Here is a 22,579-nt window from a genome sequence, read left to right as displayed (position 1 = left end):
GCACACGGTGCAATAAGTAGAAGTGAGAGAAACTTGAGAGACCATGCCAGCTTTTTTCCTTGTTTTTCTTTGTTTTTATATTTTTATGCACTATCATCGGGACGTTACCGTGTTTGATAAAATCATATTAAAAAAAAATACTATATTTTTTTATATATAATAAAAATGTGTCTAGATATGTATATATATATTGCGTTATTTATTCCTTATACAATTTCATATATCAACTTTTAAAAATAATACAAATACACTATTTAAAATATATTTCAGTATCGTTTAAAATTACACATATATAAAATTAATTATATGTATATTATATACATTACATATGCGCGCGCACATATGTGTGTGTGTGTGTGTGTGTGTGTGTGTGTGTGTAATTATATTATATACATTATATAGTGTGTATAATATATATGCGCGCGCGCGCGCACACACATCACACACATATGTATGTATAGATATACATATATAACATATGTTTCATTAAAAAGTTATTCCTATAAATTTTATATAATATAGCATATTTGTTATAAGTAAAATAAATTAAATAAATATTATATTATATTATATTATTATAAATATTATTCAAATTTTAGTATTAGAATATCCAAATATTAATTTACCGTTAATTTTTTATGATTAATTCTCTAAAAATAATTCGAATTCTTGAGTTATGATGTATAATATTATATTTTAAAATCTGTTTTTTATTCTCGAAGTTAATAGCTCAGATTTCTATTAATACATTTTCAGATTTTGTTCTCTGGACATTAATATTTGAATCATTCAAATAATTCGAATGTTTTTAAGTAACAATAATTACATCGAATGATTTGAATATTATAATATTTGGATATTTATAGTCCTAATACGAACATTACATCAGATGTATAAAAAATTAATATATAGAACAAATTCAACCATTTGTAATGTACATAATAATTAATTAACATATTAAATGAATAATAATACAATTAATAAACAGCATGCTTATTAGAAAGTCGATATTTGATTCGTCAAATGTGGTCATTCAATAGTTCCACTTAATAATTAGTTGAAGCTGCATCTCGTATTGTATCCACGTATTGTTTTAAAAATCTACAATGTCTACTATATTCAAAATTGAACCTGCAAATATGAACAAAATAATTACCAGATTAAAAAGTTGGAATATATATTGTGATTAGTATTACAAAGTTAAATTTCTCACTCAAGTACATTATTTCATAATCGCATTAAAGCTAGAATTCTTATTATTTAAAATATTTAAAAAATTGAATGTTTAGTATCAAATACTATGGAAATGAAAAATACTTGACTCTAAAATTACTCCAATAGATAAACTGCCTGAACAGCCATCAGTTATGAAATATTTAAATATTAAGTATATTATAGTAAATTTGTATTATTTGACCATGATATTTATTAAATGGCATTAACTGAAATATTAATAAGATTTAAAAAATACATTTTCAATATCAGTCAAATACAATATCAGTCAAATTTTTATAATCATTATAATAAACAAATACTAAATATTTGATTTCTTATGTGTTCATTATATATAAGTGCATATTAAAGGGGTAATTAAAAAAAAGAATAAAACAAGCATTTGTAATATTTACCAATGTCATTTTTTTAGTTTTTTCAAATGCGAATGTGTCTATTAATCTGATGAGAAGTTACTTGTTATTTTCTTCTGATTAATGATTCGTATTCATGTCATTTCCTCCAGTGTGTGTGTGTAGCTTTTTTTATTTATTCCATGTTGGGACAAGTGATTCTCAAAATAATGTAATTTATATTTAAATATGTCGAACGTATTACAACAAATCTTACATTGTGATTTGTCATTTGATGTATTCAATATGAAGTTTTCCGATATCCATGAACGTTTAAAGTTGTTTCGTATTTTCTTAATTATTAGTGGATGTTTTAGTTTCATATGTCGCTTTAAATAGTTTAACTGAAATCCATATATAAGACAAGAATTACAAATTTTACATTTTGAAGCGTATCTTCCTTCCTTTGTGAAATATTGACATATTAAGTCACTTTCGTTATTTTGTTTGTTTATTTCTTTGTCAGAACATATTTGATGAGCATAAAATAAATGTACTTCCAGTACGTTTAAATTCTTCCCAAAATAATTTTTATGGCAAATGTTACATTGTACTCTATAATTTTGAAATTTAGTATAATAATGACATATCCAACTTTTATTTTGTGTATTTCTTTGTATGTTATTTTCTCCTTTAGTACTTTTTTTATTCAAGCCATGTTTGACCAAATGGCATGCTAAATCATCTATATCATTTTGCAATACATTAAACGAGTAACAACAAATCTTGCACTGTAGTTTATCATTTGATGTGTTTAATATGAAGTGTGTCGATACCCAAGAATGTTCAAATTCTTTTTGTATTTCTTCTATTATTTGTGGATGTTTACATTTCAGATGCAACTTTAATTTCTGTACCATATATCCACTCAAAAGAGATGTATCACAAATCTTACATTTTAAAATATATCTTTCTTCTTGTGTGAAATAACGCCATATTGGACCGTTTTTAAGAATTGTGTCTCCATCATGAAATATTTTATGAGCACGAAATAAGTGTACTTTTAATGTTAATATACTGTATGCAATATAAGAACAAATCTTGCATTGGAATTTGTTATTTTTTAAATTATTAGAATGTTGTCGTATCCAACTACTTGGCATATTCTTTTGAAGCGCCATCACGTCTACACAGTATCTGAGAGTATACTAAACATGAGAATATTTATATCATATAAACATGAGAATGTTCATACCTAGTTTAGAACATAAAGAAATGTTGACGAAGGTCGAATCTTGACGGCGAAAATATCAAATCGACATCGAATCGACGTCGATTCCATTATCATTTCTGATTGGGGAATAAAGCATTAGGCATAAGAAAATCCAATCAGGGTGCTTTATTTGATGGAAAGGAAGGAAATAAAGGATTTTAATTGGTTCATTTTCTTACACATTATACCATATGCGTTATGTTTGCTTTTAACTTAAATCCTTGTGTGCCGAAATCCATCCGAAATTTCGGACAGGGAAAAAATTAATTGCATTGGTCATGTGACAAAATTTATCAAATGTGATTTGTTATTTCTTCCTCTATCCTAATAGCTCAGATTTAAATTAATATATTTTCAGATTTTGTTCTTCGGACATTAATATTTGAATCATTCAAATAATTCGAATGTTTTTGTAGTAACAGTAATAAAGAGTAACAATAATTATTTCGATTGATTTGAATATTTTAATATTTGGATATTTATAGTAATGCAAACATTATATCAGATGATAAAAAATAAATATGTAGAAAAACTTAACTATATGTAACGTACATAATAATTAATGAACATAATAAATGATTAATAATACAATTAATAAACAGCATTCTTATTAGAAAGTAGATAATTGATTTGTCAAACAGTGGCAGTTCATTTAATAGTTCCAGTTAACAATCGGTAAAACTACTGACGCTTCTCCACACATTGTTTTCAAAATTTATTGGAATCTTTGCTGTATTCTATTCAAAAGTGAATCTGCAAATACAAACGAAATAAATAGTAGATTAAAAAATAGGAATATATAGTTGTGATTAGTATTACAAAGTTAAATGTTACATTCAAGTACATTATTTTATAGTCGCATCGAAGCTGGAATTCTTATTATTTAAATATTTAAAAAATTTAATGTTTAGTATCAAATATTATGAAAATGAAAACTTGACTTTAAAATTACTCCAATAGATAAACTGTTTGAATAGTCATCAGTTATTAAATATTTAAATGTATTTTATTATAGTTATTATAATAAATTAAGTATATTATAGTAAAAACGTTATAGTAAATTTGTATTATATTATTTGATTTTAATATTGATTAAGTTGAATTAACTGAAATATTGATAACATTCATAAAACACATTTAAATATCAAGGTCAAATTTTTATAATTTTTATGATAAACAAATATTAAATATTTGATTTCTTATATGTTCGTTTTATATAAGTACATCCTAAAAGAGTGACTAAAAAAGGATAAAACACAAGGATTTGTGATATTTACCGTTGTTATTTTTTTCGTTTTTTCAAATACTAAAATATCTGTCCATCTAATGAGAAATTACTCGTTATTTTCTTCTGATTGATGATTCATATTCATGTCATTTCCTCCAGTATTTTCTTGAAGATTTTTATTTGTGCCATGTTTGGATGAGTGGATCCCTAAATCACCTATTTCATATTTAAGTATGTTAAACTTCCTACAACAAATCTTGCATTATACTATGTCATTTAATGTATCCAATGTTCCGATAGCCACGAATGTTTAAATTTATTTCGTATCTCTTTGTATGTTATTTTCTCCAGTACTTTTTTTATTCAAGTCATGCTTGACCAAATGGCATGCTAAATCATCTATATCATTTTGCAATACATTAAACGAGTTAACAACAAATCTTGCACTGTAGTTACCATTTGATGTGTTTAATATGAAGTGTATCGATACCCAAGAATGTTCAAATTCTTTTTGTATTTCTTCTATTATTTGTGGATGTTTACATTTCAGATGCCTCTTTAATTCCTCTATCATATATCCACTCAAAAGAGATGTATCACAAATCTTACATTTTAAAGCGTATCTTTCTTCTTCTGTGAAATAACGCCATATTGGATCGTTTCTACGATTTGTGTCTTCATCATGAAATATTTTATGAGCACGAAATAAGTGTACTTTTAATGTTAATATATATTGTATGCAATATAAGAACAAATCTTGCATTGGAATTTGCTATTTTTTAAATTATTATAATGTTGTCGTATCCAACTACTTGGCTTATTCTTTTATAGTTCCATCACGTCTGCAGGATTTTTTGTATTTTATAGATTGAAAGTCTATTTTAATTATTAGGTGTTGGAATTAATTCGTAGCGTTTTTTAAATGAAAGAATGTTATTTATTTCACATGAGCATTAAAAAATACATTAATGAAAGTACTTCCCATCACTTTCTACTACTTTTGACCATCTTTCGGGCAGTGAATGAATACCGCGTCGGAAGAACTGTTCATCTTTAGATGAAATCCAGGAATCGAACCATTTTGTACAATCTTCGTAAGATGTGAACTTCTGCTCGCACAAGCTATGAGCTAATGATCGAAACAAGTGGTAGTCGGTAGGTGCAATATCAGGAGAATACGGCGGGTGCGGTAGCACTTCCCATTTAAGTGTTTCCAGGTATGTTTTTACCGGTTTTGCAACGTGTGGGCGAGCATCGTCGTGCAGCAAGATGACTTTATCGTGTCTTTCGAAGTATTCCGACCGTTTTTGCTTCAATGCACGGCTCAAGCGCATCAGTTGCTGTCGGTAGAGATTTCCAGTAACGGTTTCATGCGGTTTTAGCAGTTCGTAGTATATGACACCCTTCTGATCCCACCAAATACAGAGCAGGAGCTTTGAGCCATGGATATTGGGCTTTGCCACTGATGTTGATGGTTCGCCGGGTTTAACCCATGACTTTCTGCGCTTTGGATTGTCATAATGGATCCACTTTTCGTCACCGGTAACAATCCGATGCAAAAAACCTTTTCTTTTCTGCCGTTGAAGCAGCAGTTCGCACGTGAGAAAACGTCTCTCAATATCCCTTGGTTTCAATTCATATGGGACCCAATGTCCTTCCTTCTGGATCATGCCCAAACTTTTAAGACGTTTTCCTATTGTTGAGAAGTCAACTTCCAATGACGTAGATAATTCTTTAAGTGTTTGACATGAGTTTTCATTGAGCAGTGCCTGCAAATCGTTATCTTCAAATTTTTTCGGCTGACCAGGTCGCTCCTTGTCATGCAAGTCGAAATCACCAGCTTTAAAACGTGCAAACCACTTCCTACACGTTTGCTCAGCCAGAGCACGTTCACTATACACATCCACTAAAATACGATGAGCTTCAGCTGCACTTTTGTTCATATTAAAGTAATGAAGCAAAACTTCCCGCAAAAACACTTTATCTGGCACAAATTTTGACATATTCAATGAATTATACAGTATTGTTATTTATGATTTCAAGAAAGGTTATGTACGGCAAATGACGTCCTATGATAGATGTTTACAATGTATACAGAACTATAGGTAACAACGAAATAGTGCTTGTGCCATCTCTTGTAAAACGCTACGAATTAATTCCAACACCTAATATTATTATTATTCATTGTTTATTTATCTAGTTCAAAATATATGTTCAAAACTTAATAATACTCGATTTATAATTTATTAAAAACTGTTATTTTAGCGTTATCATCCGAGTTCGATTATCGACCGATGCGCAACAGATTTCTCTCATACCGACATTACGTATGCTATCGACAATACCGATTGCCGAACTGTGACCAACCGTCAAAAACCAAAAACGAGCAGCGCACTTCCTCTACATTTGAATTCAGTCATTGGTAGACTTTGATTCAAGTGTCTGCCAACAGAGGCGGTTGGCAGACTTGAGGACGCCACGACTGGCGCGGTCGTTTCGCGAAGCACCGTTTTGAAAAGTAACGGCGACGCTGGTTTGATCACGCTTGTTTCACCTTCGCGTTTCGACGCTCGGAATACTGTGCAAGAGAATGTGGTGAATTTGACACAATGACGGAGTTCGAGGAGACGCTCGCACCGACGGAATTCGACATGTAAGTAAATCCATCAAATCGAACGCTCTGATCCTTCCCCTCTCATAAATCCCCTCCGCGATCCCTCGCACGTGGGGCTTCCTGCGTAAATATAAATAGACACATATATTTTTGCCGCTTGCTGAATACATACCCCGTACGATGCCTGTCCCTTCAAGAACAGTCAAAACGTCCCAGAGATCCAATTTGTTATTTGCTTGCGTGAATTATAATAATAAATGACTGTTCTGTATTCATTTGTTTGTAGATCATTGTTTTATCTATTTCTATCGATATTGTTGTTTTTGAATCGTTTTATCATTTTGTTATAATTCCGTCTCTATCTTTCTATCTCTACTTGAATCTCTTTTTTTATCTTGTGTAAGTGAAATTGACAGGTTCTCACATATCTGTGATTGATGTCTATTTAGCTTGGAAAACTGAATTCTTTTTGAGGAAAGTATGAAGCAAACTTGAGAACGCAAATCACATGCGAATAACATTGTTATGCCATATGATTTCACCACATGTACTTCACGATAAATCGTGAATTCACTCATTGTTTATTCATTTAACAGCGGTTATCTCCCTGCGCGAGGTTAAGGATCGTCTTACATATCACAGTGGTTATCAATCTCTCGTTTGTACGCTACGTCGATCTCCAACGTCAAGGGCGACTTCGAGTTCCCAGTAATTTTAATCGGGAATTAATTCAACCTGCTGAATTGTTTATAGCAGAATTTAGCTACGTAATTTATCATCCATAATCTAATTTTTTGGTATTAGATGATAAAAGATAAATTATCTTATCCATGTTAACTAAACAATGCAAATATTGCTTGATAAAATAATCACTATTTAAGTTAATCAGAATTTAAAAATGTACGACGTTTTTTACTAGCAATTAGTTCTAATATTTTAATAAATTAGAAAATTAGCAACTAAAATGATACATAATTCTATAAATTATATTTTTTTAGCTGCTTATTTAAAAGTATTAGAGATATAGTATTATAGATACATTTAATTAATAGATATATGTAATTAAAAATATATGTAATTTATAGAATATTTTTTTAGTTGCTAGTTTTTTAATTTACTGCTGGAAGTGTAGCACAATCGTTGCTATTAAAAAAAGGATCGTATAAAAGCAACATTGCTCAACAGACAACATTAAAAAATTTTTCATATTCTGTAGAAAAAAAGTTGATGCGAAAATTCTGCACAGTGTTTTATTTTATCTTTTAATATAGCATTAATTATCATACATTTACAATTGTCACAATTGTTCGGCTGGGAAACTGTTTTCGATCGATGTCAGATTCGTTTTCTTGTTTTCATGATCTTCCACACTCCTCCGTTTTCTGTTTCTGTCATTCACTGTTAGTCTGCTCTTCGCATCGTCTGCTTTTCTCTTTATCCTCCCGCATCGTTCCTCTCCCTTTTATGTGCGTTACTCTCTTGTGGAGTCCCTTTTTCTCTTCCGCAGCTTCCGCTCTTTGATCTGACAGTACAACGGCGTTTACATTGGCTACTGCGTGCTGATTTACATGTCCGTCGATAACGAAGAAAACGAGAAGGGAGATTTGTAATAAATACAAATCATGTTCCTAACATTTATGAATATTCGTTTAATCATTGAACGAATAAATTGAAATTGATTGTGTAATTTTTTCACTGAAAAAAAATTACTAAGTTTTAATAAATATTTCTCTTAGTAATATATTAATTAAATATTTATTAAATGTAAATATATTTTTATTTTTGATGCAAGAACAATTTAATTTGATTATCATTTTTTATTGAAATATTAATTTTGCTATAAGTAAATATTCAGTTAGTACTTTAATAAAAAAATGTATTAAAATTTTCTTGGTAAATATTTTCTCCTTATGTATAGGAATTTTAACAGATGCAATCCATCGTTTTTATCGAAAATTTATTATATAAATTTAAATTCTTTTTGACAAACTTGTTCGAAAAAAATGTCGATTGTACAAAATGAATATTATATAAACAGTATACATAAAATATATCTGTAAAATATATGTGTTTTTGGACAATATCTAGAAAACAAATATCTTAAAAAGTATAAAGATTCAAAGTCGAATTTTATCTAAAGAAGCTGAATGGAATAATTACCATAGAAGCTAAATTATTTTTTATACAAGAAAATGCGAAACAATTTTTAAGATTTATTATATTATTATAAGGACTAATTAATATCCTTCAAGTTTTTAAATTTCTCATTAAAGATTTTGTACTTTTCCAAGTCTTGCACCGAAAGAAGAAATGCAGCCTCTTTCCTCGTCCCTCTTTCCTGTAGCTACTCCATGGCCGACATGGCGCATCCCTCGCATCTCCTCTGTTATCCCCCGCACCTCCATCCCTCTATTTCTACTCGACTCGTGTTGCCGTCTGTCGTCAGTCGTTTTCGGTGCGCCGCGCGATACGCGGTCGACGTTTCGAAACACGATCCCTGTAGTGCGAGGAATTCGCGAGCGGCCGAGAATCGGATCGACTGATGCAGGACTTCATATACGAATCGCATTTAGCCGCATTTAGCAAATCATCAAGATAAGATAGCAGAACTTTGTCACATCTCGACGAGAGAGAAGATTTCATCCCCCTCTGGGAAATCGCGATCGATCGTGTAGATTGTGAAGATCATCTCAAGATCACCTCCGACGAGTGACATCGATCGTGAATGTCTCACTCTGAACTCGACAACTCGCGAGATTCGATCACGACCGTGAAGAATTGTCTGATGCGTCATCTCGCGCGAGAGCTGATGCCATTGATCGGTCCAGCTACGTGGAGCATAGTCCGTTCGCGCTAACGCCATCACCCTCAAGCAGAGTGGATTCTGAATTCTTTCCATACTCTCGACCCTCACGTAGTGAAGGGTGAGAAGGGTTGGGAGGGTGGTATGTCTTGTTTACGTGAGAACGTGAGTGCGATTTCGATAATTAATCGCGGGGGATCATCGTTCACGAGGACCTGATTTTTCCCGAGGAACACTTTCGTGTCCCGCGTCTTTTGTGTTTTTAAGGAGACGAAAGAACGTTGTTTTTAGGATTCTAAAAGATTTGTCGTGAGAATATTGTATTCTTTGCGAAGAGTCAATCGATGGTGCGCGTTTCATCTCGTTTTTTCAGATCTTTTTTTGGGAGCTCAAACGATACTGCTTTGTAGTGCCGCGGATTTAGTAACATTCGTGAACGGATCACGTGTTTTCGCATTAGTGATTGTTGCCAAATTGCTGCGGAATGCTTCTCGGTGGCTGCAGATATTCCATCCAAAGTCAGAATGTGCCGTCCACGAGGACTGGCTCTTGGGGTCCTTATAATTCTTTCCGAAAGTGAGTGCAGTAAATGTGCTTAACTCGATTGATCATTAATTTACTCTTTCGATTCTTAAAAGGGCAATAAATTTGCTACTTACTGTTAACTCTGCCGTTTAACTCTCCTCCACCCCCTCTCCTATACCCAAAATATAATTTATTTTCTTACTATTTTCTTAACATTTTTTTTTCATTGCTATTTGATGACTTTGTTAATATAGGTTCTTTTTTTCTATGTAAATTTTTTAATTATATTGTATACGATTATATCGTTTGATATAATCGTATACACTCTAAAAAATATGAATGTAGATTTAACACCACATGGTGTCTATATAATTTTCACTATGTTGATGTTGGTAGCACATGGTGTGGATTTAAATCATGGATTTTAAATCCTCATCATAATGATGTTAATATTAACATCATCATGAAGAATTATACACACAACGCATAGTGTTAAATCTCAACACCCATATTTTTTAGAATGAAGTAAATAGATCAGCAGGATTACATTTGCAATAATTCCTTCTATGTCTGTCTTTATTATCTTAATTATCAATAATTAATGGAAAATTGACAATAAAGGAAAAAATCTGAATGATTGACAGATAATTGAATGTTATTAAATTGAACATTTCGTCAGATTTTCGATAGAGATTTTTAATATTTTTAATATTAAGATAATATATTTGTTTCGTTTTTTTTTTTATGTAAAAAATTAAGTTCTGTTTTCCGAAATACTGTTACTCGCTAGAGAACGCTTTTACTGTCGAAAGTAATGAATATTACTTTCGCTGTACTGTATATTATTGGCGTAAAAGGGTTAATGCAAGTTAATAATGAGATCTAGTTTGCCTGTTCTTTATCTTTATCGCGTATCATTTAACGTTCATGCATTTAGTTAGCATCCATTATAATATACTTACATGGTCCGATAGAAACTAATAATTCTGTAATATACTAAAGTGCATCATACAATCTAATAATTTATATCGAACATAAAAAATATATTTTTTTACATTAAACTGATTAATATTTTATAACATAGTAATATAATTATTACTTTGGATGTTTCTATTAATTACTATTTGAGAAGTCATCCTATCTTTACTCCACATTCGGAATGTAATAATTTTTTTTACCATATACTAAGCAGGAGTTTATCAGTTGCTATTGTATCGCGTATACATATGCATGAGACAAGACATATCGCATTAATTTACATATTTATAGGTATACCTCTTTAAGTATTACTTAGGTAGCAATGACGAAAGAATCTTCTTTTGACAGCCAGGAGTCAAATAATAATAAATAAAAATATAAAGTTTTTACAATATAGACAGAGGAATAGCTTATTCGTGCGGGTACACAGTCGCGACATCGTATTGAAAATAAAGTCCTACTGACAGGATCCAGCTAACTATTTAACTGCTCGGTCAATTCGTTTAACGAACCGTTAATTGAGGAAACTTTGCACGGCTGACACCTACGTGATAGTTACATGTATGGTAACCAAGTAAAAGTCTGAATTACTTCGCATGAAGTATGTTATACGTATCAGTTGTTTACTGAATGAATATTCTAATATCGCAGCAAAACATTTATGGATAAATAGCCCGGCAAAAATAAGACTGAAGCGATAACAAGTACCGTGTATTTACTCGTATTATTGCTGTTTACTTATAATTATTTTAATTACAGAAATTATTTGATATTTATGGCAATGTTAATATTGATAATTATATATAAAAATGATGGTGATGCTAGATTAACTCAATATTTTTAAATATTTCCATTATTCTTTTATTTTAATTTCCATAGATTGCGCTGTTAGAGATTTTTATAACTTAAAAAGCAGAAATAAGAAAATTAATGTAAGTCACTTGATAAGATGATCCATAGATTTGAATGTATCTTTGATCGTATACTAGTTACTTATAGTATCAGAAATTGAAACGCGTGCACTTACGGTCCATGTGGCTGCTGCTATACCCGTTATAACTTCGTATCGATTATCTGTTACATCCTCCATGTTGTCAGATGGTAACTGATGATGCATCCTTTCATCAGACTGCTTCCTCATTTCGTGTACTTACAAACGATGCCTTGTCTAGATTCTGTTTGTTAAAAACGTTACGAGTCGCTACACATTTTTTTACGAAACCCATTTCAATTTATTGGATAGATTTTCCACACTTTATTTTTATCTTCATGATATGAACATTAAATTTATCAGAATTTATCAATTCTGAAAGGATGTAGAAAACATACGAAATTTCAAATTTAAAATAAACTGTATAAAATAAAATTAAGTAAAATTAAATTGAAATGTAATCTCCAAATATTAATGTGAAATATTTTTTTTCTTATACGATAAATCTAATAAAATAACTCTCAGTAATATACTTATGTCCGGACATTTACACAAAACTTTATTTATTTATTTATGTTATTATTAATCTCAAATGCTTTTTAACATAAATACAATTAAATTATGATATTTTAATAACAAAAACATTTGAGATTAATAATAATAATAAATCTTGTTTAAGTGTCCGAACACATGTATAATATATATCCGTCGAGGATGTTTACCTTAATAGTGATAATTTTTTATATGTAACGACAATTATGCAGTAAAAGATTTGGAAAAAAAAATCGAGATTAAATTTCGACAGATTGTTTCAATCTTCGTCGAAATTTAAAGTTGAATCACCTCACAATATGTCATATAAAAGGATTTAAATGAATCATATTATATGACGTCACTTAATGCGTAATTACAGGGAACGAATTCATGTTTAGCACTGTTATCGCATCATGCGCATCTTGCACTCGTCTTTGGGGCCCTTTAACGTCATCCGACCCGCGTGTCCCCGGTAAAGCTGCAAGATTCCGAGAAGTCCGTATTCGGAGTGGTTAAACCTGTAAGGGTAGCGATGCTTAATATAACGATGTCGGATGCATACAAGGGTAAAGTCGGAAAGCCGACAGTTGTGCACGTGTCTTCTGCATCTGCTGCTCGGACATGTTGACGAAAATTCAATTTCCAAATCGGAAAATTGTCTGAGCTGATAATTTCAGCATATCATTTCTCTTTATGATATACGTAATGGCATTTAATTGTTAGAACATTAGTGGTAGTTTACATTATATAGATAAATAAATAAATCTTAAAATTTAAAGTTTCAATTTAACTCAGAAGAGTTAGAATTCAGCTAAAACTAGTTTCAGAGAAGTGAAGTTATTATTTTTTTAAATTATGTATTAATTATACTTAATTTTACTTTATGCAGTTATTATTTTTTAAAATTTTGAGAGAAATAGTCATATGTTATACAATATTAATAAAAAATCAAAGAAAGTTCTATTTTTATCGGGTCTAACACTCACATTAAGCGTTTTGCTTTCTGCAAGATAGGAAATAAAATTCGATTTGTTTGTAAATATAAAAATAGCTTAAATATTATATTATTCGAAAATGGTCATGTTCTTATATTCGCTTTCTCATCTTCTTAAATTATCTATGTTGTTTTTATTGCAGCGCTTTTATTACAGCAAATTTTTAGTGTAAGATAGATGAAAGTAGATAAAAATGGATAGAGGTTTTTGATATTTACATAAAAATTAGAAATGTGCAAAATGTTCTTTTGAACAATTCATTTTATTTATTTTATTATATTCTATTATTTTAAGAATTTCAATATTTTGTTGTCATGTTTTGGATTGTTAAAATAATAGAATTATATTTGGACGGACTTTAAAATACTTGATAATACTTGTTCATAAAATAGCTTCTGCGAATATTTTCAAGGAAAATATCAATAAGTACAATACTAGACATGTGTATATGTATATTTGAATTCTCTCTTATGTAACGATAATATGAAATTGTAATATTCCTTATGTCTACCATATGGCTTCTATTTATAACCGAAGATTAGACACAGATACAACAACTCTGCGTACATATGTTTTGTACGTAAGTCAACTTATCAGTTAAATTATAAACTGCACATAAAAATCTTGCTCTATACTAATTAATATTATATAAATAATTTACAATATAATTTTTTGTACAATAGTGTGTATAGTAATAAGTCAATCTAATTAAATTTGTCAATTTAAAGTAACATTTATATGTTACTAATTATGTATGTAACAGCTGTGATCCAATTTAACTTCGAAGTATCACTCTTTTCGGAGAAAATATACAATTTTCATGATACCCATTACAGATCCTCTAGTGTCGTGATCTTTAATATCTCGCGAGCATACATTTTATCACGGCTCTATATTAGTAGTGTATTTCTCTTGGAATGTTTTACACAAATGCTGAAATACGATACTCTTTGCACGAATTCTGCACGTTATGATTCGCAAATGCTTTCTATGGCTATTTTTAGAGATTCGATAGATGTATTTCGTAAAAAAAAAATCTATATTCCTGAATGCCATTCTTTTATCTTATTGTTAAATTAATCGAATAATTTTGGGACAGTGAATTTTGCAGAAATAATTCAATTCTATAATAATTGAAAAAGAATCATTTTCATGAAAAGTCTTATACTAAGACTTAAATAAATAGGTTGCGAGATATTAAATGATTTGAGAAGTCAAACTTGAAATCTCCTTACAGTATGTTGAATCTGTGTATTATCTTCTTATTGAGAAGTTTATATAAATTGAACATTGGAAAGTCTTGTTGCATTAACTGAAATTTTACCAGAAATTTTTCTCAGCGAATGAAAAAATAGAATAACAATATTATATATAAAGGAATGATAAAGAGGTGCGCATTATATATTCTGCTTTTTCAAATTCTTCACAGGTTTGAGATTTATATATACCTATTTATTGAACTAAATTAAATTTCTTAAATAAAATATTTAATATAAATAACTTCATTAGCTTCTTAAAATTCTGCACGCAAAGACAACGTGAGTCACCTATCGATCCTGAGTCACTGTGAACTTCTTGGTTGCTCCACACCTATATTATTACGTCTTAATTATTATCTGGATTTATTTCTTTCTGTTTACGCAATTGAGGGAATCTCGTAGTATATACTTTAGATTTATACATATATGCACATATTATACATGTTATGTACTTTAGACTTATACATTCTATACATACACATATACATTATTTTATGAATTCTAATTTTAAGTTGTAATTCGATATTCATTATATTTTTAGATATTACTTGTTTTCATCTTTTATTATAATTTACGTAAGTCAGTTCTTCCATAATAGTTTCGATTTGTATTTATTTAAATGTTATACAAAATTTTTCAACTCTTTAATCATATTGTTTAACTGTTCATTTTTATCATTTTTAGTCATTTACCTATTTTAGAATATCTCGGATAGTCTTCTTGGAAATCATGCATTGACTTGTTGATATGATTCGCCATGCAGAATGACGTAGAAGACGACGGGCAAGGCGTAGATTAATTACTCATTTTGAGTCGTAGCGTTTCGGAAGACGAACCGAAAAGAGAGAGAGAGAAATAGAATTTACGCGAAATCTAAATAAAACTTTACTGGAAATCCTGTGGTTCACTGCCGCTCGTTCCTTGTCCAAGAGAGCTGCGAGACGGCTCGGCTACAGCGGATTAATAAACCCTCTTAGCGAACACTTTGTGCCACCTTAAATTATACCAATAACGACTTCTAGGTAGAACTATGGCCGAGTGGAATAAATTCGACATGAACGATTAATTTCGCACAACAGGTTTTGTTCTATGGCAATTACTTATTAGGTTTTACTGTTAGATAATGGAAATTTCGATGGAAATATTTTTTTGTTACAATTAGCTTTTTCTTCGTAAATCTTTAAGAATCATTTAATTGATTTTATACTGTAGTTAATAAAAATAATATACATTTATTTATTATCATTAGCTTTATCATTAGAAAACCTATACACTTACAGAAAAAAATAATTATGTGGGATTAATCAAATAATGATATAAATTATTAATTACTTATTTTTAAAAATACACTAAATTATGACAAAAAATATATAGTAATTTTTTATACAAGATTATACTACAATCTTACAATTAATATAAATAAACTTAATATGTGATACATTACTTTTAATAAAATACTAGAACTAATAAAGAATCGCAAGCACGATGTTTCGAAAAATTGCAGGACTATTAATAACTAATGTACTATTAATAATATTGGCAGGCAAGTCTCATTTGCACTCTTTATGCTTCTGTAAATCATTGTCCACTCACTTACGTGTCGAGACTGGCTTTGTCAGTTTTTTGGTTTAAATGTCCCATTGGAGTCCTGAAAATAGAACCTACTGCTCACTTTGATCCTTTTCAAATGTTTTATTTATTTCTTCTTATTTTCTATCGAGAACATTCTCATACCATTTTTGGTCTCATTCCGAAAATAGCTGCTCATTCGCTGTTTTTTTTATTATCTTTTATTTCAATAAGGCTACAATTATTTGTTGTATGGAATCAGTTTTTTTTTCATATATGTATATTTTTGCATGAGCTAAGCATTAAAATTATTTAATATGTATTTAAAAAATTGATTAAAGATATTCTTTTTTTATTGAATTTTTATTTTTTTATTGAATTACATCATTTTTTACTATATTAGATATATCATGATTAAAATTATAAAATATTTTATGTTGACAGTTGAACAATATTGTGATTCTTTTTTTAACTTTATTTAACTTTGTTGTAGCACCAATGTGCCGTTGCAGGAGATCACAATGAGTCAAACTTTGCCATTGACGAACGGTGAGTAACATTTTTATATCTTATCAAACTTAATAGTGATAATTCATCAAAAAGAAATAGAAGTAATGATTACAACGATCAATGCTAAATAATATGCTCATAATATTTATTATATAGTATAATAATATTATGCCAGTTTTTAAACTAGTATTATAAAGTAACTAAAAAATTACAAAATTAGTAATATTTGAGATAAAAATAAAAATTAAGCTTAAATGGGAAAATAAGAAAAATAATTAGGAATTTAAGGGATAAAATCGAGGATCAGATATTAAAACTTTTAATTTTTTTCTCTTATATTATCTGTGTCGTACTTCTTCAATGATGCACACAATTAATATTTCTTTCGCCAGGAAGAGCGTTCCTAAGAATAGCCGGATATAATTTTACGCTCTATAAAGGCGAAGGCGAGGCTGAAAATCATAGCGATCGTACATCGAACGATTACACTCGTATTTATTACTTACGGCCTCGTAGCGGCGATTACTTGTATCATATATCGACAGAGATATCTCGACGGATCGGTTCACCACTTGAATAAGTTGTCATCGATATTGCAGACAGGGACTCGATTATGTGGCTTTTTCCCTTGCACACCCACCTTTATTGGTCATTTCCCTTAAGTAATTGAATCCCCCTCTGGTTCTATTCCAATTACGGCTACAGATGTAACGTATATGTGATGCTGCTAGCCACACTTTCAATTATACTGCTCCTAATTGGTTACCCATTTATTCCATTCGCGAAATATAACAGCTATTTATCTGTAAAGGAATATTACACATTTTCTCTTCAATTATTTAACAGTGAAATTTGATATTTATTTTTTTTTTATAAATATTTTAATATAAAATTATTAAATTCTCATTAAAAAAACTTAGATTTTATTAATACATAAATTTATTATCTGGTTCTTGGATTGTATTGGAATTGAATTGGAACTCTTAAAAATTAAAATTTTGCCACATAATTTTCCAATTAATTTTCATCAAAAACATTAAAGCAAATATACAATTACCTGTAGAGAGTTAATATAGATTAGAAGTTTGTCAGAATTAGGAACAATTAATTTTTAATTTATAAACAAATATATTTTGTATATTTCTATTTCCGTCTAACAATTGGATTTCATAAGTCTGATGAAATTTTCAATCGACGCTGTTTGCTCGTCCAACACAAACAGAAACTATTTTCGACACAAGAGCCATAAGCGGTTCTCAGCGTACATATGTTTTTCGTAATGAAATGTGAATGGGTCTTTTAATTTTAAAATAATTTTAGCTCGATATCTTCTTTGTGAATGAATTCACGGATAATTTCACGAGTATAAGTATGCACATATCCAGCTTATAATCGAGATAACGTACACATCTTCCCATCCGCTCTCGAACGGCGAACATTTACATTTGTCCGTTCAGAGGCCGCGTGAAAATGCATATAAGGGTCGCCGCTAATTTGTGTGCCGCGGTATACAGTTCATTACTCCCATTCGCATGATCTGCATTTTCCGCCGTTAGCCTCTGGTTGTTCGACATTGTTCTACAGAAATTCCGTTGCGGATCAAGGAGGATATTTACTCATCCTCCAGGGCTGATTGAATCTCAGTCATTTGGGTTTAGCGAACTTACAGACTCGGGTTGAATATACCGTAAATACTCACATACATTTACACATTTTTACACACTGAAAGAATAATTTTGCTGAGTGATTTAAAATTTTGCTAGATACAGATTTAAAAATAACTTTGTTGGATATCATAATTTTGTTGGAAACTCGAAACTGGTTGCGCTAGAATAAAATTTTTTGCAGTATTGCTTATCATTTTTTAACTTCTAACATAATTATTTTCATGGTCCAACATAATTATTTTCAGATTTGTGTCCAACTAAATTTTAGATCCTTCAGAAAATTGTTCCTTCCGGGCACATACACGTATTTTTATGAGTGATAGAACGATAAACAATGTGAAGGAAAGTGAAAGTATCATACAATCTAATTTAAGAATAATTAGAAGAATAAGAACAGGAAAAATAATACAATCAAAAACAAGATGTCCCTGTTTGTTTTAGATGGATCAAGAAGTTTCTAGCGGAAGTTAACTAAACCTCATTTTTTATTTATATTTCTTAATTAAAAAAAAAGATACGTTAGAGCACATAACACTGTGGCCGCCTAATTGTATCTCACGCGTGATGCGAGGCCAATGAACTTTCTCGTTCACGATTTTACTCGAGCGAACGAGTAAAACTGACGTCTGCAGTAACAATCTCGCACAATATATCTACCAGTTTTTACGCTTCCGCGATCTCGTTCGCGAATCTGTCCAATATCACTTTTGGAAGTTCTGCTTAATAAAAGTTGGCCTATATAGAGAGATCAATGTATTGAAACACTGCATCTCAAATTATATACGTTAATTTTTGAAATTATAAATATCGTACATAAGCAGAAATAAATTATGATATGAGTATTTTAATATCCTATATAGATTTAATAAAGTATTCAGTGATTCAATTTGTAATTTTTTGATTAATATTTACAAATAGTATATAAAAAAGAACTAGTCGTTAAATAAACCATTAAATTCGATGAACTTGATAACTTTTGCCAATGATGTAATCAAAAATTGTCGGTATTAATATCATTAATATTACATTTCTCGAAGTTTTCATCGTAAATTGAATGTTTGAGATTTAAAAGGTCCGAACGAGCCATGATCAGGGTCTGCTCGACCCAAATTTTATTCGACGTCATCGTGACAATTTAGCAGTGCTTAAATTATATCAATTGAAGCACATCCGCACTTCGATTCAGTTCTCGAGGGGATCTAAAATGGTAAAATGGTCAAGGTCATGGGTACAATTTGTATGTCGCAAAACGAAATAATGCATAGGATGCAATTAACATTAACTTTTCCGAATCCCGCCAAAACGATTGTTTGTATCGTCTGAAAAATGTCTGCCACGATCTCGCGTTACAGGAAGCGAGCATTTATTTTCGTGGATCCAGAAGCGCGTTCGTATATAACGAGACGAGTAGGGGAACCAGGTTCGAAGTGGCCAGACGTAACGTGTATTTATTTCTGTAACACAGGAGAAAAATATAATTCTTTATTTGTTTCCAGTCCCTTTAGTAGTTTAGTTGGTAAAAAACATTTTATTTTTAATTATTTATAATAATATATTAGAAAAATTATTTTCTGTGTTTATGAACACATAAGTCTTACATCATCGCAGATATTCAACGCGATTCCGAAGTTTCATATTTTTTGTTATATTCTGCATCATAATTCTGTGTGCACAAATCTAAATTGTTCAAGATATGAATTTTTACGATATATTAATTTAGAAAACTGAAAAAACAGTATTAAGAACATTTCTGGGAGTTGTCAGATTTCGTTGAAGCTGCATTAATAAACGTACATTTATTATGTTATGTTATAATAATATATTTAATCTGCGATAAATAAATAACATATAAAATAATAAATATTAAACAATAATAATAAATATTAACATGTTAAAAAATTAAAACATTAAATATACTTGTAGAAAATAATTTGAAATATTAATTGAACAGTAACTTTCCTGTTTCTTGATTATTCCAAGATATGCTACTTTGAATTATATCCAATCTTACATATTGAATTTTTTGACATATTTGACGTGACATATTTAGTGAACGTTTGATTCTAACAAGATTTGTATTTTTAGTGCATTGTGTGAAATTACATGTAAAATTTATTTCTTAAGACCAAACCAATTTTATGTTCTGCAATCACATCCTGTCAATAGTCTGTTAGAGGTAACGAATGTCGTCGAGTTACTAACACGTGGAGTCGCACCCTACTAGCAGCTATGCTCTCAAAATAACGGCGATATCGTTTGTTTCTAATCCAGGTCTCCTGTAGGAATTATTGGCCCGCTTCTTGTTACCCGAAGATGAGCGAGCCAGAGCTTCAGTTTCAATTTTGCGCCTCCGTTAGAGACAAGTACCAGTCGTTCAAAGACAAAGCGCTTAATAAGAAGCTATGTCGCGGATAATAGTAACGTAGGATGATTCATATATACAGGCGATCATTGTGATGCGCCAGATGTAATATATTAATAGATATAAACTCTGGCATGGGAGTCTCAAATGTGTCGAAAAAAAAAAATTTTTTATTGTAATAAAATTTGATCAATTTTTAAAATTATTTCTTTATATTAAATTATATTATAATTTTGTGTGTGTGTGTGTGTGTGTGTAATTTATTTATAAAATCAAAACGTATTTTATTAATTGTGCTTAATATACATGTTTGACCTAGAAAGTCTATCAATTTATTTAACTTGTAATGATTATTCCATCAGAGTATCATAATTAATTATTATAGTAATATAGTTACATAATACATTACCAGACTAATAGTCTACAACTAAGAATAATAAAAGCGACAACGGATTCACTTTCAGAAATATTCTTGTCGAGGTGAAAGCAAGAGTAGCGGAGGTCTTTAGTCGGCGGTAAAATTTTAATTGCCCGCCGGGGACTGACCAGATCGGAGATCTGGAGAGAGCGACGAGTGGAGGCTGACCTGCCAAAATAAAGATAGTTTAAACCGTTCTGGCCTAAATGTGTCATCTATAAATACGCGAGCTGGCTCTCTTGCTCCGCGGCATCTACTTTCTGATGCGAATCGATATCGCAGTTGCATTTTTGCCGAAAATCGCCGAAGCACGTAGTAAAAACGACACGGTCGACCGGTTAAGCAGGAAATAGATTTGTTTTAGTGGGTGCACAAAGCTTTCGTGTCTCTTCTGCTCTTTCGGGATTCTCGGAGCTTTTTACGTCGGCTATTAAAACACGTGATGGCCTCCCCGCAGATGACAAAAAAACGAATTTAACGTTACGACGATATTAACTTTTGTGTCCACGACAAAGTCTTCGTACTCGTAAAATGCTTGTGGAACAACTACGCATGTCTGGAAGTCATTCTCCTTTGTCTTTTTTTGTGCAATGTACAAATACATTTTGTGCATATTTCTGCATAATATATTTCAAAGGATGTACAACTTATCTTCGTACAATAAATTTGATATGAATTGGATTTTAACGAAAAGACATAATTAGAATTAGGATGCTACAGTGCAGTTAATCTCAGCAATTGTATTCCACGTGAACAGCACGATATTTTGGATACGAAGATCTATGGAGAACATCGTAACGTTAATTAGGCAAGATGAATCATTCTTGTTCCACCGAGGAATAACCATTTCTATGTATCTTCGTAATTTCGGCATAGACTTGTTACAAAGTTTCTATTGTATGAATCACGTACACAGTGCTTGCAAACATTATAAACTGCTTTACACGATTTATCGCATTTCTTACAAGACTGATATTTTTCTTCTCAACTCTTTTCTATCAGTTCTGAATAGATAGCATGAAATCTTTTATTATTGCAATATAGCTATAGTAAAGATACAAAATATCTTGTACATAAAATAATTAAAAGCACTCTCTTGTAAATCTTTTAAAAAACATTTTTCTTTTATCTTCGTTATTTATATTTTAATGAGGTTGCATAGATCTCTTAGTATAAATTTAATTAAAATTCATAAAAAAATATTGAATTTATGAAGATTAAATGCCAAAACTGTTTGCTGCCCTTCATGCGAATTAAAGGGCAAGGGATATTCATTCAGATTTTTTAGGTGCGATCAATCGGTAAGTGCACGTGGACGTCTGACCTTCGACAAGTACATCTATATGAC

At 30.4% G+C, this 22,579-nt stretch overlaps 3 protein-coding genes and 1 long non-coding RNA gene across 7 annotated transcripts in view; 1 reads left to right on the top strand and 3 right to left on the bottom strand.

Annotated features, from left to right (window-relative positions):
• Positions 1-57: 57 nt before the first annotated feature.
• Positions 58-3,588, bottom strand: LOC147909231 (uncharacterized). Its single transcript, XM_087408098.1, has 2 exons — positions 1,629-3,588; positions 58-1,131 (listed from the first exon to the last, which is right to left on the bottom strand). The coding sequence occupies exon 1, from the start codon at positions 2,744-2,746 to the stop codon at positions 1,721-1,723; it is 1,026 nt and encodes a 341-aa protein (XP_087264224.1). The 5' UTR covers positions 2,747-3,588; the 3' UTR covers positions 58-1,131; positions 1,629-1,720.
• A 2,973-nt stretch (positions 3,589-6,561) lies between these two features.
• cnn (phosphodiesterase 4D interacting protein centrosomin) overlaps positions 6,562-22,579 on the top strand; it is a 30,030-nt gene continuing 14,012 nt past the window's right edge. Inside the window, exons 1-3 of one of the 3 annotated variants that reach the window (XM_011066527.2) lie at positions 9,213-9,648; positions 9,857-10,059; positions 16,768-16,823. In XM_011066527.2, the coding sequence (XP_011064829.2) occupies positions 9,968-10,059; positions 16,768-16,823 (148 nt within the window). In that variant the 5' untranslated portion in view covers positions 9,213-9,648; positions 9,857-9,967. Of the gene's footprint in view, positions 6,720-9,212; positions 10,060-16,767; positions 16,824-22,579 lie in introns of those variants that run through there. The other 2 variants (XM_011066528.2, XM_011066530.2) reach the window with 2 other exon arrangements.
• On the bottom strand, positions 7,917-9,144 carry LOC105152319 (uncharacterized). 2 transcript variants are annotated; one of them, XR_015545761.1, is made up of 2 exons: positions 8,963-9,144; positions 7,917-8,375 (listed from the first exon to the last, which is right to left on the bottom strand). XR_015545761.1 is itself a non-coding variant. In XM_011066526.2 (2 exons), the coding sequence occupies exons 1-2, from the start codon at positions 9,083-9,085 to the stop codon at positions 8,072-8,074; spliced, it is 360 nt and encodes a 119-aa protein (XP_011064828.1). In that variant the 5' UTR covers positions 9,086-9,144; the 3' UTR covers positions 7,917-8,071. The 2 variants fall into 2 exon arrangements, 1 of the variants encoding a protein (XP_011064828.1); XM_011066526.2 differs by having other exon boundaries at positions 7,917-8,308.
• On the bottom strand, positions 9,978-20,716 carry LOC147909230 (uncharacterized). The gene is made up of 2 exons (XR_015545762.1): positions 17,291-20,716; positions 9,978-16,353 (listed from the first exon to the last, which is right to left on the bottom strand). It is a non-coding gene; the product is annotated as an uncharacterized LOC147909230 (long non-coding RNA).

This window comes from Acromyrmex echinatior, chromosome 7 (assembly GCF_024713525.1).
Source record: "Acromyrmex echinatior isolate Ae372 chromosome 7, ASM2471352v2, whole genome shotgun sequence".
Lineage (NCBI taxonomy): Eukaryota > Metazoa > Arthropoda > Insecta > Hymenoptera > Formicidae > Acromyrmex > Acromyrmex echinatior.
This window is presented reverse-complemented; position numbering and strand designations above follow the sequence as displayed.

Excerpts from the sequence above, each read along its gene's own strand:
- LOC147909231 (XM_087408098.1), bottom strand. The coding sequence starts at position 2,746 with ATGGCGCTTCAAAAGAATATGCCAAGTAGTTGGATACGACAACATTCT.
- LOC105152319 (XM_011066526.2), bottom strand. The coding sequence starts at position 9,085 with ATGGAGGTGCGGGGGATAACAGAGGAGATGCGAGGGATGCGCCATGTC. Across the intron at positions 8,309-8,962 it reads TCGGTGCAAGACTTGGAAAA|GAACATGATTTGTATTTATT; the intron begins GTACAAAATCTT and ends CATAAATGTTAG.